This window comes from Lynx rufus, unplaced genomic scaffold (genome assembly GCF_022079265.1).
Source record: "Lynx rufus isolate CCGP_SWC_20201006 ecotype Redwood Valley unplaced genomic scaffold, mLynRuf1.p SCAF_27, whole genome shotgun sequence".
NCBI lineage: Eukaryota > Metazoa > Chordata > Mammalia > Carnivora > Felidae > Lynx > Lynx rufus.
The window spans coordinates 5505346-5520414 of record NW_025814842.1 but is presented as its reverse complement, the minus strand read 5'-3'; the positions used below and the strand labels follow the sequence as shown (position 1 = coordinate 5520414).

General features: G+C 46.1%; 1 protein-coding gene and 1 long non-coding RNA gene across 4 annotated transcripts in view; one reads left to right on the top strand and one right to left on the bottom strand.

The window, feature by feature from the left end:
- BAIAP2L1 (BAR/IMD domain containing adaptor protein 2 like 1) overlaps positions 1–15069 on the top strand; it is a 68561-nt gene that overhangs the window by 44633 nt on the left and 8859 nt on the right. For 2 of the 3 annotated variants that reach the window (XM_047089516.1, XM_047089518.1), the window contains 6 exons: positions 641–793; positions 2528–2695; positions 5173–5320; positions 7188–7404; positions 8045–8122; positions 9174–9354. In XM_047089516.1, the coding sequence (XP_046945472.1) occupies positions 641–793; positions 2528–2695; positions 5173–5320; positions 7188–7404; positions 8045–8122; positions 9174–9354 (945 nt within the window). The remainder of the gene's footprint in view (positions 1–640; positions 794–2527; positions 2696–5172; positions 5321–7187; positions 7405–8044; positions 8123–9173; positions 9355–15069) is intronic. The other variant, XM_047089517.1, reaches the window with a different exon arrangement.
- LOC124519339 (uncharacterized) lies at positions 2–7218 on the bottom strand. The gene is made up of 2 exons (XR_006964087.1): positions 6168–7218; positions 2–364 (listed from the first exon to the last, which is right to left on the bottom strand). It is a non-coding gene; the product is annotated as an uncharacterized LOC124519339 (long non-coding RNA).

Below are 15069 nucleotides of genomic sequence, written 5' to 3'. Positions count from 1 at the left end.
CTTTTCAGCACTTCTTTCTTTATTTTGTTGTTGATGATTTGTGCAGTTTACAGGGAAGCTTACTTACCTCACTCAGCATATACTTTCATCTGCTCACTGCTCTGCTGCTGTTGAAGCTTATGAGCATTTTTGAGTTGCTATAAGCTTAAGGCCACAGTTTTCCAGAGTCGAGGATAATTAGTAGCCTCCTAAGAACATGGGCATTTTTTCCCGATTCAGGGTGGTTAGCATTACTGTCCCCATTTTACAGATGAAGAAAATGAGGCTTAGGCTAAGTCACATGTCTGATACTTAGAACTGTGGTTTGAATTCGAAGTTTCTGGTTCTAAAGCCGTTGATTTTCCAACAGAACACAATCCTGTCCCTGAAACATAAAGTAATATTTTGTGTAAATTGCCCAGCACAGAGTGGAAGGCCTTTGGCAACGTTCTTCTGCACATGAGTCAGGGATCTTAATGAGAATGATAATACCTGCTCAGATCAGGCTACAACTTTGTTATTTTATCTAATGTTTATCTGCATTTAGTATTTATTCCATTATCAAAATAAACCAAGTATAAAGATGGTGGAAGATAAACGTCTGGCTGTGCAGCTCTGATTCCTCATGTCATACTTGTATAATTATTATTTATTTTCCTAGTATGTAGAAACCGTTACTTCTCGCCAGAGCGACATCCAGAAATTTATTGCAGATGGGTGCAAAGAAGCTCTGCTTGAAGAGAAAAGGCGCTTCTGCTTTCTGGTTGACAAACACTGTAGCTTTGCAAATCACTTACATTATTATCATTTACAGGTGGGTTCAGATGGCAAGTTGTGTTGCATTATTAATAATTTCATATTCAAATGCCCTAGAAATTACTTACCTTCCATATATGCCTCAGTGTAAAGTGATGGGCCTATTTTGCCAATGAGAAGACTCCAAAGAAATAGTTTTGGCCAACTTGAATATGTGAACTTTCAGAAACGTGGATGAAATGGTCAAATGTTGCTTATAATATTTAAGTAATATATCCATATTTAAAATATTTCATAAAATGCTTAATAATTGAGAAACAGCACTTTTTCTTTTCTCACCTATGAGTCTGCTTTTCTCAGACTCTCTCTGATGCATCCTCAGCATCAGTGAGTGTCCTCACCAGAGCCGTGGGATGGGTCCCAGTGGGCCCCAAGTCCAGCCCACCTGGGTGGTTTGAGATATTCACCTTGGGAGTCCATGTACAGAAGTATCCCTGGAAGTTCTGTCCCAGCATCGAGACAGTTGTTGTGGTTACTTTTTTATCCTCCTCAAGGTGTTGCCTCGTGATCTCATCAACTGAACGACTGGCTTTACAGCCCTGCTTCCAGCACACATAGTCTTGAGGCTATGCCCCCAGAAAGCATTACAAAATATGTGTTATTTCCCTTTCCCTTTTTTTTAAATTATAAATTTTATTGGGCCTGTGTAAGCATCCAAAACTAGCATTGAGTGAAGTCAAATATTCATTGTTATTTGTAATGTAATTTAGAGAGTGCTCCATGGTAGAAGCTTTGTAAGCACTTGCATATAAGGCAACGTCCTCTTTTTCGGGGGAAACAACTTGGCCCTATCTGTATGCATCAGGCAAATGTTACATATTTTATAAAGTGTTTGCAACTTTAAGGACTATTCATCTACCAAATCTAAATTCCTAAGATCTAACATTGTTACAAGAAAGAATTGCAGTATTAGATGATCACTTTTGTCAACAGTGCATCTGTACTAGTTTTGGCAGAGTCATTTTCCATGGTGAGGGTGCCCTGCTGGGCCAGGGTCAATAGGCCAAGTGACCGTGAAGCTCTCTTCCTACAGCAAAGCCTTGCCACTGAAGGGATACTCACTGTGACACAAGGCAACCTGGCCTGTTTCCAGAGAGCTCTAGTTGGTGGCAGACTCTTTCTTACGGTTAACTTTGGATCCCAGCTATGCTTTGTAGCATAAACTAAGTCTACTTCTTTTCTCTATTGGAAGTCACATCACCTTTCTGAAAACTGCTCTTGTGCCTTCCCTTTTCCTGGCTTCGGTGTCCCAGTCCTTTCAGGGGCTCCTTGGATAAAGCAGGCCCAAGCAGTTGGTGTGTCAGGGTTACAGTCTGAGGGCATAGAAGGGTTGGGGTGAGGGCTTTGCCCTCTCTCAGGAGTAAGAGGAAGAAAGCACTGATTGGCATTTCTGAGGCCACTGGGGAAACAGTAGGGCTTAATAAGATTGCTCAAGCCTCCCTTTTGGTGTTTGAGCTTGTTCTTCATCATTTACAATTCTTGTAGTAGTCTTAAACTCTGCATTCATGCTGTGGGAACGGAGAAGCTCCTGTAGAAAAGGAGCCTAATCTTTCTCAGCCAGTAACCCAGGGCAGATGCTCAGAGATGGTTAAATGTTCACTGGATTTAACACAATGTCTCAGACTTGTGGTAGTAAGTCAGTAAAACATTATCACTGATAGTTGATGTAACTTTTCTCAGCTCTTTGAGCAATACATGTTTGTGTTTAGTTGTGTTTCTTTTGGATTTATAGTCTGCAGAATTACTCAATTCCAAACTGCCTAGGTGGCAGGAGACCTGTGGGGATGCTACCAAAGTACCTGAGAAAATCATGAATATGATAGAAGAAATTAAGACCCCAGCCTCTACCCCAGTGTCCGGAACACCTCAGCCTTCACCAATGATCGAGAGAAGCAACATGGTAGGAACTGGTTTTCTCTCCAAGATTTCACATTTACTAATACGATTTGGGCCAAATTTGCATGGAGGACCAAGGCTTTTGTTAGTGGGAATCACAGGTCTTCCTTTATTCTAGGGCCTGCCTTTTCTCACTTCTATCCCCTTGCCTTCAGATTTGACACCAGCTGTGCAATGGTTAGCAGCATGTAGTGCTGGGGATACCACTGTTATCTTTGTTTTGGAAATGTTATTGTTACTGTTTTTAATTGTAATGATTCAAAATTTGTACGTTTATTCGTAGTGAAGGAAGTGTAGGTGTCTTAGAGAATAATTAGCAAAACTCTGGTGCCATTCATCACAACATAATCTGGTACTGGAAAAAAAAATATGGCCACCCCAGGATTCAAGGTAATGCAGTCAAGCATTGTAGTTTGCTGTTCTTTGAACCTGGGTTTTAGTACTTTGTGCAGACGTGTGGAGATTTGTTTCCAGTGGGTAGTTTGGATACATGAGTCCACCCTAACCTCTGAAATGATAGCAGAGATGCTAAAGACCAGTCAGCAACCTACAGAATAGATCCATAACTGCATGGGGAATAAGAGAAGCTGCTGTCAGTGGGCCAACAACCCTGAAGGAGTCTAAAAGAAAGGCAAGATCAGTGTGTGGAGAATCAAAAGAGAAGGAAACCTTAGCTCTGAGCATGTGCAGGGCAAGACTGCAGCAGAGGGCGGAGCAGTAAGCTCAGAGTCAATGGTTTGCAAGAAGCGGTGGAGAACCCGGGACATTACATTCCTGTATGATTCGCATCCTCTAAGTTGGTCCGTTTCTTCCCCACTGTCTCACTTGCGCTGAATGTCCCACTTGCGCTGAATGAACAGTAGGCAACAGGGACTTTGGTCTACTGGCCAAAGCATCATGTTTTCACTGCAGAGGTCATGCATGCTCCTGGAAGTATCTTCCCTGTCCTCTACCCCACTGTAGGTAGCCTGTGATAAGGAGAACAGGCAAAATCCATACTACCATAAAGAGTGAAAAGAATAGAGAATACCGTAAGATACCAAGATGGACAGATAACCAGGAATCACTGAGCAAGTAAGGAAAACCAATGCCATAAAAAGATACACCAAAAGAAACAAAAACCAGAATGGCCAATATTGGAGGCAACAAAGGAAATAGTGGAGGAGAAATCTTAAGAAAGAGATGAAAAGATATTACATCCCCAGGGAAAAATCAACTAGAGATTTTGGAAAGTAAAAATTGGATTATTATTTATAATTGAAATGTCTGGGATTTGCTTCACCATAATCCAGGCATGGGGGAAGATGGCTGTGGCGTATATGAAACAATAGTGGCCATGAATTTGTAACTGTTGAAGCTGGGTGTTGGGTACATAAAGATTTATTGTGCTCTTCTTCCTACTTTTGTACTTGCTTGAAATTCTTCTAAAATAGGTTTTTAAATTTCTCCCTCCTCTTCCTCCCTCCACAAAAAAAAACAAACAAGAAAACCCCACACCAGTAGACGGGCTTGTTAGCAGAATGGAACTGCTTAGAAAATTAAGCCAAAGAGCTCTCCCAAAATGCCAAACAAAAACAGAGGATGTAAACTTAATGTTAGACAGGTTGGAGATACCCAGTTGCCTTCTTAGAATCACCAGATGTCTAATGGGGATCTCAAATTCAGCTTGTCCAAAACCACACGATTGATTTTCTCACTCTAAACATGCTTCTCCAGTCTTTTCCATCCAGGAAATGGCAGCTCCATCCTCTCAGTAGCTCAGGCACAAATGTGGACTCCGCCCTCCCTCTCTCTCCCCCTCCCCCTCCCCAGTCACAGCCAACCCACAGGCATGCCCTGTTGTTTCCACCTTCCAGGTATATTCAAGGCCAGCCACTTCTCCCCCTCTGCTGCCCTGACTATGGTCCCTGCAGAAGTTACTGCAGTAGACCCTGCCTGCTCTTTAACACTGAGTGAGTGAGCCTGGACAAGAGGAAAAAACCAAACCTCAATAGATCGTGGTCAAGTTGCAGAAAGAGGCAAAGAGAAAATTCTAAGAATTTCTGGGAGGGGGGAAAATAAATTACTCACAAAGAAAAGAGAACACTAATGGTACCAGATTTCTTGTTACCAAAACAAGATGTTAGAAATTAAAGGAGCAATGCACTCAAAATTCTTTGGAAAAATTATTTTAAGTGTAGAATTCTGTAGCCAAGAAGACAAATCCTATAGATCTAGAGAGGACCCTAAAATCCATAGAGACAGAAAGTAGATTAGTGGTTGCCAGGGGATGTGGGAAATGGGGAGTAATTGCCTTAAAAAAGACAAAATGAAGAAAAGAATGTGATAATCTTGAAATAATTCAGAATAGGGCATTACCACCCAACTAAGAGAATTTGGGGAAGGAAGTGGAATTTAAAACATGTTCCAACAGCCCTGGAAATCTCTGTAAGTCCATTGCTATGTTACACTAATATTAAACTAATAAGGAATTTTTCACAGGTTGGGAAAGATTATGACACCCTTTCTAAATATTCACCAAAGGTGCCCCCAGCTCCTTCAGCCAGAGCGTATACCAGTCCTTTGATTGATATGTTTAATAACCCAACAGCAGTTGCACAGAATTCAGAAAGGATAAAGAATTCAACAGGTAAGATATTTATTTTGATTTCTTTTTAAATACCTTTTTTTTTTTTAATTTTTTTTTTAACATTTATTCATTTTTGAGAGAGCATGAACGGGGAAGGGGCAGAGAGAGAGGGAGACACAGGATCTGAAGCAGGCTCTAGGCCCTGAGCTGTCTGCACAGAGCCTGATGCGCGGCTCGAACTCACAAACTGTGAGATCATAACCTGAGCCGAAGTCGGACGCTCAACTGACTGAGCCACCCAGGTGCCCCTTTTTAAATACTTTTTTAAATTTTTTTTAATATTTTGGATAAATGTTACCATGAAGTAGAATTCAGCATTGCCTTATTGGAACTTACACTTCAAAATAAATAAAGGTACGGGTTTATTATAAAACCATAAGACATTTTATAATTGACACTTTAACACATACTAATTCCATGTACTGATTCATGTTTATATAGAGTAATTGTACTATTGAAAGGTGTTACATTTTAGGGGCACCTGTGTGGCTCAGTCGGTTGGGCATCTGACTCAGGTTCGGCTCATGTCTTGATCTTGCGGTTTGTGGGTTTGAGCTCCACATCAGGCTCTGTGCTGACAGCTCAGAGCCTGGAGCCTGCTTCGGATTCTGTGTCTCCCTCTCTCACCCTGTCCCTCCCCCGCGCGTGCTCTGCCTCTCTCTATCTCTCTCAAAAATTAACATTAAAAAAAAATTTTTTTTAAAGAAAGGTATTACGTTTTAAAATATAACGTACAAAGAGCCTCCACACTGAGTGCCATATTAAGTGGCAATTGTAATAAAATTTCTTTTTTCAATAAAACAAATTATTAAAGTTCCCATGACAAAATTATGGTTATTAATCTTACCAGTAGGCTTGGTTTGAATTATAATCAGTGTTTTTCATCATCTCTAACAGAGAACTTCATGCTTTCTGAACACTTAAGTTCTCACTGCTTAAATTTCTGTTGATGCTGTTTGAATAAATCAGGACCAGTTACTGTTTGCAGACATTTCAGGCAGCTTTGGTTAGGCTCTGCTCTGTGCAGAGTTTTTGACACCAGAGGCCCCTCTCTCTGTGATAGGTGTCTCACAGGCTCACTCATGAAAGTCATGGCCTTCAAGCCATGGGCTAGAGAGAGCCACAGACTGCAGCGTTTGCAGCCCTGTCCTGGGTGAAACGGGAGAGGAGATTTTCAGAATGGCTATTTTGTTTCTTTGGAGTGGGAAGTATCAGCCCACGCTCCAAGGGAGACAGAAATGTACAAAGTCCGGGCTGTGGGGTCAGGCCACCCACATCTGGTGCCCAGCTAGGCCACGTGCTAGCTGTGATCCTATTGAGTCACTGTGGATGATAAGTAGTCCTTCCCTCAGAAGCTGCGAAGCATCAAAAGCATGGACGGCACTGATTAGGGAGGGTTCAGTAAGTGAGCACGGCGAGAACAGCTGCATTTCCAGTCTCCTCTTGTTCCTTGCAGCCCAGAGCGTGGGCAGTGGGGTTTGAGTAGATCCCACCCTACCTTGGGATTCATGTTGGGAGAGGAGGGCGAGGAAGGCATCAGACCCTCTGGTGATGCATCAGCTGGCCTCTGATTACCTCAGAGCACGGGTGAGGCTTGGCCTCTGTGTGTCCTCTCTGCGTGGGGAAGAGCGTTTAGCCTCAAGGGTCGTCCTTGGTGAGGGGCCTCAGGCCGCGGTTCTGCTTCTGCTCCTCCCTGTTCCCCGCCCATCAGTCCATCGGTCCAGGCGAAGACTAAGGCTCGGAGATATGGCGCGTGGAGCTGAAGTGGAAGGATCGCTGGCAGACAGGAGTGGGTGGCTTTCTGGGGTTTGCTGTTGTGAACTTGCCGTGTTATCGCTCTTTGAAAAGCAGTCGCTGCCGTGCTCAGTTTTAACAGATTCTTCAGATGATCCCAGTTTACAGCGATCGGTTTCTGTCGCAACCGGACTGAACATGATGAAGAAGCAGAAGGTGAAAACCATCTTCCCACACACCGCAGGCGCGAACCAGAGCTTGCTCAGCTTCGCCCAGGGAGATGTCCTCACGCTGCTCGTCCCTGAGGAGAAAGACGGCTGGCTTTATGGGGAGCACGACACCACGAAAGCGTAAGTCTTGGGGTAGATGCTGCCCGCGCGGGAGTCAGGACCGCCCGCTGCTTCAGGGAACTGCTATATCTCCGTTGAGCAGCAGAGTCCTTGTGGTCACTGTAGTATTTTTACCAAAGTTAAGTTCCTAGTTTAGTTACGGTTCTAGTTTAGTTCATCGGAGTTATACTCTGTTCCGGGCCATTTTCTGTATGTCTGTGCATCTGCACATGAGTTTGATTCTTGAATAGATCATATGAAGTCGCCTCAGAAAGTACTTTAAATACTCTTTCTCTTCCTTTTTTTTAATGTGACTTTGGATTTCTCAAGGATAATATGCACATTAGATAGATTTTGTTAAGATTTAGTCCACAAATAGCTTAAAGGCTAGTGTCCTCATTTCAACAAGTAGGTGCATAGGCTTTACTGTAAGGTGGTTAAGTTGGTTTCTGTGTAGATTATTTACCTATTAAATGTGGAAAAAAGCCAAAAAGAGAATCCAAATAAAATAAATGCTGTGTATAAAATACACATCATGTGACATGGTGAAAAGGAATTGGTCTGCTCTGGAGTTGCCCCAAGTCCCCCCGTCGTGTGTTTATTGTCCACTTGTCTGCTGCTGACCCCACGATCAGGATTTTTTTCTCACACTCATCTGTAGGAGGGGTTGGTTCCCGGCATCTTACACGAAGTTGCTGGAAGAAGATGCAAAGGAGGCCATGAGTGTGCCCACACCAAGGTAGGACCTGACTGTGGCTCCCATTTCCCAGTGACCACAAACTCACCTTTGACCGCATGTTCTCGGCCATATCAGAATTCCGTCTGCATATGGAGCCAGCCCCACAGGGAAACCTCCGATGGTGTAGGAGAGTACGAAAGGGGGATTGTTACCCACGGCTGTTTCCCTTGTGGCTTCTGCTGTGAGGGCATGCCCCCAGACTCTGCTCCTCACCCCGTCAGCCCTCTGGAACCACCCACCACACCGCCCCCCTCCCCATCTGGTTATTAAATCCAAGGCGACCGTCATGGTCATTGCCACTTAGGAAGTGCCAACATGCCTTACACTGACTAGCTCATTTAATTCTCAGAACAGCCTTATGAGGTAGGTTGCCGCTTTAAAATTGAGGAAACCGAGGCACAGAAAGGTGGAGCCAAGGCTAAAACCCAGGAAGGTCTTTCCCACACCTGGCTGTGAAACTTGCGTGTGTGTTGCACAGTTATAGTCGGCTGCCCCATGGGGTCCTCAGAAGTGACCCCTCCAGACTACCCTCATCTTTACCCTAAACTGGCACATCCTCAGTGGTTCCCACCTCAGGGAAGCCCTGCATCCCATCTAGCTGTCCCGGCACACCTTTGAGCACCACAGTTGATGCCCCCAAGTCCTGGTCAGTGTCGTCTCTGTATCCTCATCCCTGGCCGTGTAGCTCAACAGCCACTGGGCCAAGGAATGAAACTAGGTATCGTGTTTACGATGTCAAAATGCTGAGGTTCTTTTTGTTTTGTTTTAATCTGAAGTGCTCAACACTTTTTAGTCTTCATTTTCTTATTGATCTCCTTAAATTAATCAAGAGCCAGCCCTGAATTAAGCTAGTTTTCTTTTGAGTGCACATTTATAAACCAGTGAAAACATGACAGTACTTTTTACATAGAGGTCTATTATGTGTCCTCTCCTCCCCACACCCTGTGTGGTTGTTAATCTGTTGCAGTTCTGGCCATAGGATGTTCAGGATGTTCGGGGTTCAGATGGTGGGATCTTATGTAATGCACATTCTCTGCCTGTTGGTTGTTAGCCCAGCGCCAGTGAGAAGCATCAGCACCGTGAACTTATCCGAGAAAAGCAGCGTGGTCATCCCCCCGCCAGATTACTTGCAATGTCTGTCCCTGGAAGCAGCTGCAGATAAGAGAGCAGACATTTCCAAAAGTATTTCTACCTTTAAAGCACCGGTGTCCAAACCAGAAAGCACCTCTCCTGTGAGTGGAACTTCATCGTGACCCGCTGTGACCCAACTCCTGAATGGCGGTGGGGGGTATGGGCTGTCATTCCCACAGGGACGAAGGTTGCGACCGTGGGGCGGGCTGGGGGCAGGCTGTGTGTCCGTCTCTTCTGGGTTCCCTTCTCTGTCACACTGCTGCCCAGCTTCCTAAACTCGTTCCCTCTTGTATTTTATCTGTAAATGCAGTTTATCAGATAGTATCAGGTTTTACTCTCTCCTCACCTTTGGTCCTGGCTCCAGTCCACCAGTCACTTCACTTTTTTCTGCATTTCCTTCAATTTTCATACTGTTCCCTGAAGGGAGACTTCAGGTTAAGAATGGTAACTATATCTCAGTGCCTTCAGAATGTGTTTAGTGTGCACCATGTGCTGGGGAAACACTGCTTCATGTACATTCTCTAGAATCCTAAACAACCCTATAAGAAAGACCGGAGGGGCCATGGGTGCCCAGAGCCCCCTCATTCCTTGGGCAGCTGTGTCTGCCGAGCCCCGGTCCCTGGTGTGGGCTCTCGAGGTACAGAGATGAGCGACACCAATTCCTGGCTCTGCTGGAACCTACATTCTCCTGAGAGGAAGTGGGCGGTGATGGAGGCCATGCAGACAATCACAGCAAGGTGAAGGGATAGAGGGGAAGGGGTGACAGCTCAGATGGATGTCCCAGGTTTGCGTGCAGGCACTTATGAGGGATCCCGAGGGTGCGCCCCTGTGAGAGAGGGCGCGGCATCGGGCAGGGGAGAAGCAGGACTGCGAGAACATCTAGGGCGCGAGGGCTTTAGCCAGGGCGATTTCCTGAAGAGCCTGGATGACTGAGGGCAGCACCCCCCTGCAGCCCAGTACCAGTCTCTGGGTCCTGAGTGGGATCTGGGCAGCACATGACCGTATCCGCACCCCCAAGGAGGCACTGTCGAAGCTGAGACCTGAATGGCAAGGAGCCCATCATGCAGGGTTCAAGGGGAGAGATTCCCAGACACAGGAGCAGAGGAGGGCAAGTACTTGGTACACTCAGAGAACGAGGCCATGATTGCAGGATGGCAGAGAATCGAGAAAGGGGTGCGTGTTGTCAGTTTTGTCTCAGGACAGACTATATCACAAAGGAAGGGCAGGATAGAGAAAAGGACAGTGGCCTGGAAGGCCAGAAGAGCACACCTGGCAGATTCGGTGGCGGGGCCAGGAAAAGGGACACACAGGGAGGGAGTGCCCAACTGAGGACATCCACTCTGTCGGCCAGGGAAGTGAGATCATTAGCCGATGGGGGCAGAGCGAGCAAGTCTCAAGAAAGAGAATCTGTGACACAGGCATTTTGAGGAGTGAGAAGGTGCCTGGGCTCCAGAAAGGTAGTCGCAGTATGCTGATGCCTGTTTACAATTTGGGGTCATGATCTCAGACAAAGCCAGGAGGTACGGTCGTTTGTCCAGCAACATGCCGCTGCGCAGCTCAGGCAAGAATTAAGTGTTGGAGGGTTACCAGGTGGTGGGGCTGGAGGAGGAGCAGAGAGTTCCAGGTGTTTGCAGGGATGGGGCTGTGGTGTTCCAGACCACGGAATCCAGGCATGGCCACGGACAGACGGTACCGGAGGGTGGGAAAGGAGGGGGCAGGTGGCGTCCGGACCTCCGTGAGGCTGCATGGTTGCAGTGGGAAGGAGCCGGGGAGGTGAGGGCCAGAGTGTGGGCTGGACTCCTGGGGGCTGCCGGCTTCCACCTGGAAATGCCCCCGGGCACTGTGGGTGGTCCACGGGCACTTGGGTGCAGTGATTCTGGGCTACTGTGATTTTTATCTTCCAGTTATTGTGTGGTCCTTTCAGTAGTGCACGCTGAGGCATCTCCCTACTTCTCACGGGGTGTGTGAAGCAGCCCTGCCCCAGCCACAGCCCTGCCCCAGCCGTCAGCACCCCTGGTGGCCTCTGTTCAGCTGTGGTGAACAGCTGTGGTGAATGGTGCCTGGGCGCAGTCTCTGGATTACACGGGATGGGCACTCTTAACAAACGTGCCCCGTGTTCCAGTGTGCGAGCCTTCGGGTGTTTTGAAACATGCCTACTTCCTCATAAGCTGCAGTGGTGTGTTCTGATCCAGGAAGTGCAAGGTTTTGCGATTTCATTCAAAAATGTCTGTGTCTGGCTCCTCTCAGAGAAGCATACTGTACGGTAATCATTTGCACCTTTATCATTCCAAGTTACTCCGAACACCTAACTCAAAAATTATTTTCAGAAGAATGACACACAGCTTTTGGAAATGGAGCTTTTCCATTCTGTTGTCGTGGAAAAGAAATCGCTTGGAAGGACAAAGATATCAAATGCTGTTTTATTAAAGGCCCTCGTACATTTTAAAGCAATATTCACAGTGTTTGGAAATGACTTTAAGGCATTTTGAAAAGCATACAATTCCTTTCACCGGGGGAAACAAACCTTACAAGTGCATGTCACAAAACTCAGGATCCAGGAACACCAAGGTATGCTGTCCTGGTGTGACCTGTCTGTATTGCCTTCTCCTGTTTTTGATGTGCAGCTTTTTCTTAGGGAAAAATTCAAACATATACAAAAGTGGAAAGAGTCAGATATCTAATGACCTGATCCTCTCACCCCCAGCTTTCACAATTACCAGGTCATTTACCAGTCTTTTTCACCTTGCCCCCAGCCACTCCGTCATTTCAGTGTTAATCCCAGACTTCGTGTCATTTCACGTATAAATGCCTTAAATATAATACATTTTATTTATTTTCTAATTTTTTTAATGTTTATTTTTGACAGCACGCGCGCGAGTGAGCATGAGCGGGGAGGGTGGGGGGCAGAGAGAGAGGGAGACACAGAATCCGAAGCCGGCTCCAGGCTCCGAGCTGCCAGTACAGAGCCCGACGCGGGGTCGAACTCACGAACCGCGAGATCATGACCTGAGCCGAAGCCGGACGCTCAGCCGACTGAGCCACCCAGGCGCCCCTAAAAATTTTATCTTTAAATAGAATACCTTTCATTTTTACACAACCACAATACCAATTATCATATCTTTAAAAATCGACAGTAATTCCTCAATGTCATCAATCATCATTCCTCAATCATCAAAGTTCTGATTGTCTTATTAAAATTTTTACAGTATAGTTTGAATCTGGATCCAGACCAGCTACATACACTGGAATTGGTCACCAAGCCTCATGATGAGTGTTTGTACCTACGAGTCTCTTCATATCTTTTTCCTTGTAATTTACCTGGAAGAACCAGATTATTGTCCTGGAGGGTGTCCCCAGGCTCAATTTTGCTGAATGCAATCCCGTGGTGTCCTTTACTGCATTCCCCTTTCTCCTGTATTCTCGGCCTTGATCAGATTCGGTATTATTGTTTTGTTTCTTTGCCTGTTTTGTTAGAGCGTTTCATTGGTGGTGGTGGTGGCGGCTAGTCCATCCAGGGGGACACATGTCTAGTTATCTCTCCTTTTGTGGTATCAGCAGCTTTGGTAATAACCGCCTCGCTCCATTACTTTAAGGCTACGTAATGTCTTTTAAGATAAAAGAACCTTGCCCCAAAATCATAGTTAACACTGAAATTATAAGCGAAAACACTGACATTTTAGCCAACACAGTCTCGGTTTTAGAAAACTTTCAGTATTGTTACCGTGTCAGTAAAGCTTTATGACAAAAGTACTGATGCAGTTGTTATTATGCTGAATTGGATACAATGAAAAATCCTGTTTTCTCCTGCCCAACATAATAAAGAATAGCTAATACCATCCTTCTCAAACATTTTCCCAAAAATTGAATAGGAGGAAACACTTCCTAATTCATTCTGAGGCCAGCATCACCCTGATACTACAGTCAGGCCCCCTATTTGTCTTGTAAGCCAGAAGACATTTTTCTAGTGTTTCATCTTAGCAGCCATTAATGTTTGGTTTCATGTAACATTTTTTAAAAATGTTTTTATATTAGAAAGAGAGAGAGCGGGGAAAGGGGCAGAGAGAGAATCCCAAGCAGGGCTGCAGGGCTCAATCCCACTAACTGTGAGATCATGACCTAGTTGAAATCAAGAGTCAGATTTAACCCACTGAGCCACCCAGCTGTCCCTCATATAACATTTAGAAGCCCCAAATATCTTAACGAAAATGCTTTCTTTGTATGGGTTCCAGTGGTGCTTTTAGTTATTCACTTTGCAAGTGTCAGAATAATGAATGCTGATGAACTCTTTTTTTTTTTTTTTTTTTTTTTGAGAGAGAGAGAGAGAGGGAGAGGGAGCAAGTGAGGGAGGGAGAGAGAGAGAATCCCACGAGGGGCAGAGAGAGAGAGAAGCAGTGCTCACTGGAAGCAGGGTTCGAACTCACCCAATGTGGGACTCGAACTCACAAACCTGAGTTCATGACCTGAGCCAAAGTCAGGTGCTTAACCGACTGAGTCACCCACATGCCCCAATTAATAACTGAAACCTTCCATAAAAAAGGCATGTTTAGTACTTCCAACAGGCAAAGGAGTCAATACCTGTAGTGAGGTTGCATAACTTTGGTAACTAATGTTTCCGTGGCATCAGACAACTGTGACCAACCATACTTCTTTTTTAAAGACAGTTAAATGGGGGCGCCTGGGTGGCGCAGTCGGTTAAGCGTCCGACTTCAGCCAGGTCACGATCTCGCGGTCCGTGAGTTCGAGCCCCGCGTCGGGCTCTGGGCTGATGGCTCAGAGCCTGGAGCCTGTTTCCGACTCTGTGACTCCCTCTCTCTCTGCCCCTCCCCCGTTCATGCTCTGTCTCTCTCTGTCCCAAAAATAAATAAACGTTGAAAAAAAAAAAAATTAAAGACAGTTAAATGGTGTGTGAAGATGTACAGTGTAGAAGGGATCTGTGGACCACGGTGAGGCCTTCACGTTGGAATTCATCCATTGAGCATTGATTGACAAACTTACCATGCATGGTCCAGGCCCTGTGCTAGCCCTTGGGAAACAAACAGGAAGAAGAGCAGCCTAGGAGTGGAGTCCAGTGAGCAGTGGAGCCATGTGAAAGTGTGGGGGGCAAAGATGTGACGTGGGGGGGGGGGAGGGGAGGGAGGGCTCGGGCTCCTGGCAAGCACCAGGGGCGGCTTCTTGGTCGCAAGCATTTGAGCCAAGTTCTAAAGGAAGAGCTCTGACCAAACAAAGCCTTCCAGATGTGCATTGTGGGAACCGTGGTGGCTACGTGCGGTCCGGGGCCACAGCCAGACAGGCGGTGGGAGGGACAGGCTGGGAGAAAAGCACACCGAGCCAGGATGTCTGGGCCATGCGTCGTCCTTCCTGTGTCCTCCTGCACGGCAGGCATCTGCTGATGGCCCTCAGGGTGTGCACTGGGGCCTGGTGACGGGCAGGAGGCGGTGCAGTTGTCCAGGGAATGAGGGCGGTGGGAGTCGCGTTCGGTGGAGATGGGAAGGGATGACAAGTTATTTAAGAGGTAAGAACTGACGGAGCTAGTGACCACTGTGGCCTGCTTGGAGAAACCATCGTCCTGTCTTCACTTTGGAAGCAGTTCTGGTTTGCTCACGTTAATGTATGTTGGAGCTTTTTTTTTTCCTAATGTTTATTTTTGAGAGAGAGAATGAGCAGGGGAGAGGCAGAGAGAGAGGGAAAAACAATCCGAAGCAGGCTCCAGGCTCCGAGCTATCAGCACAGGGCTCGACATGAGGCTTGAACTCACAAACCACATGACCTGAGCCTAAGTCCAGACGTTCAACTAACTGAGCCACCCAGGGCCCAGG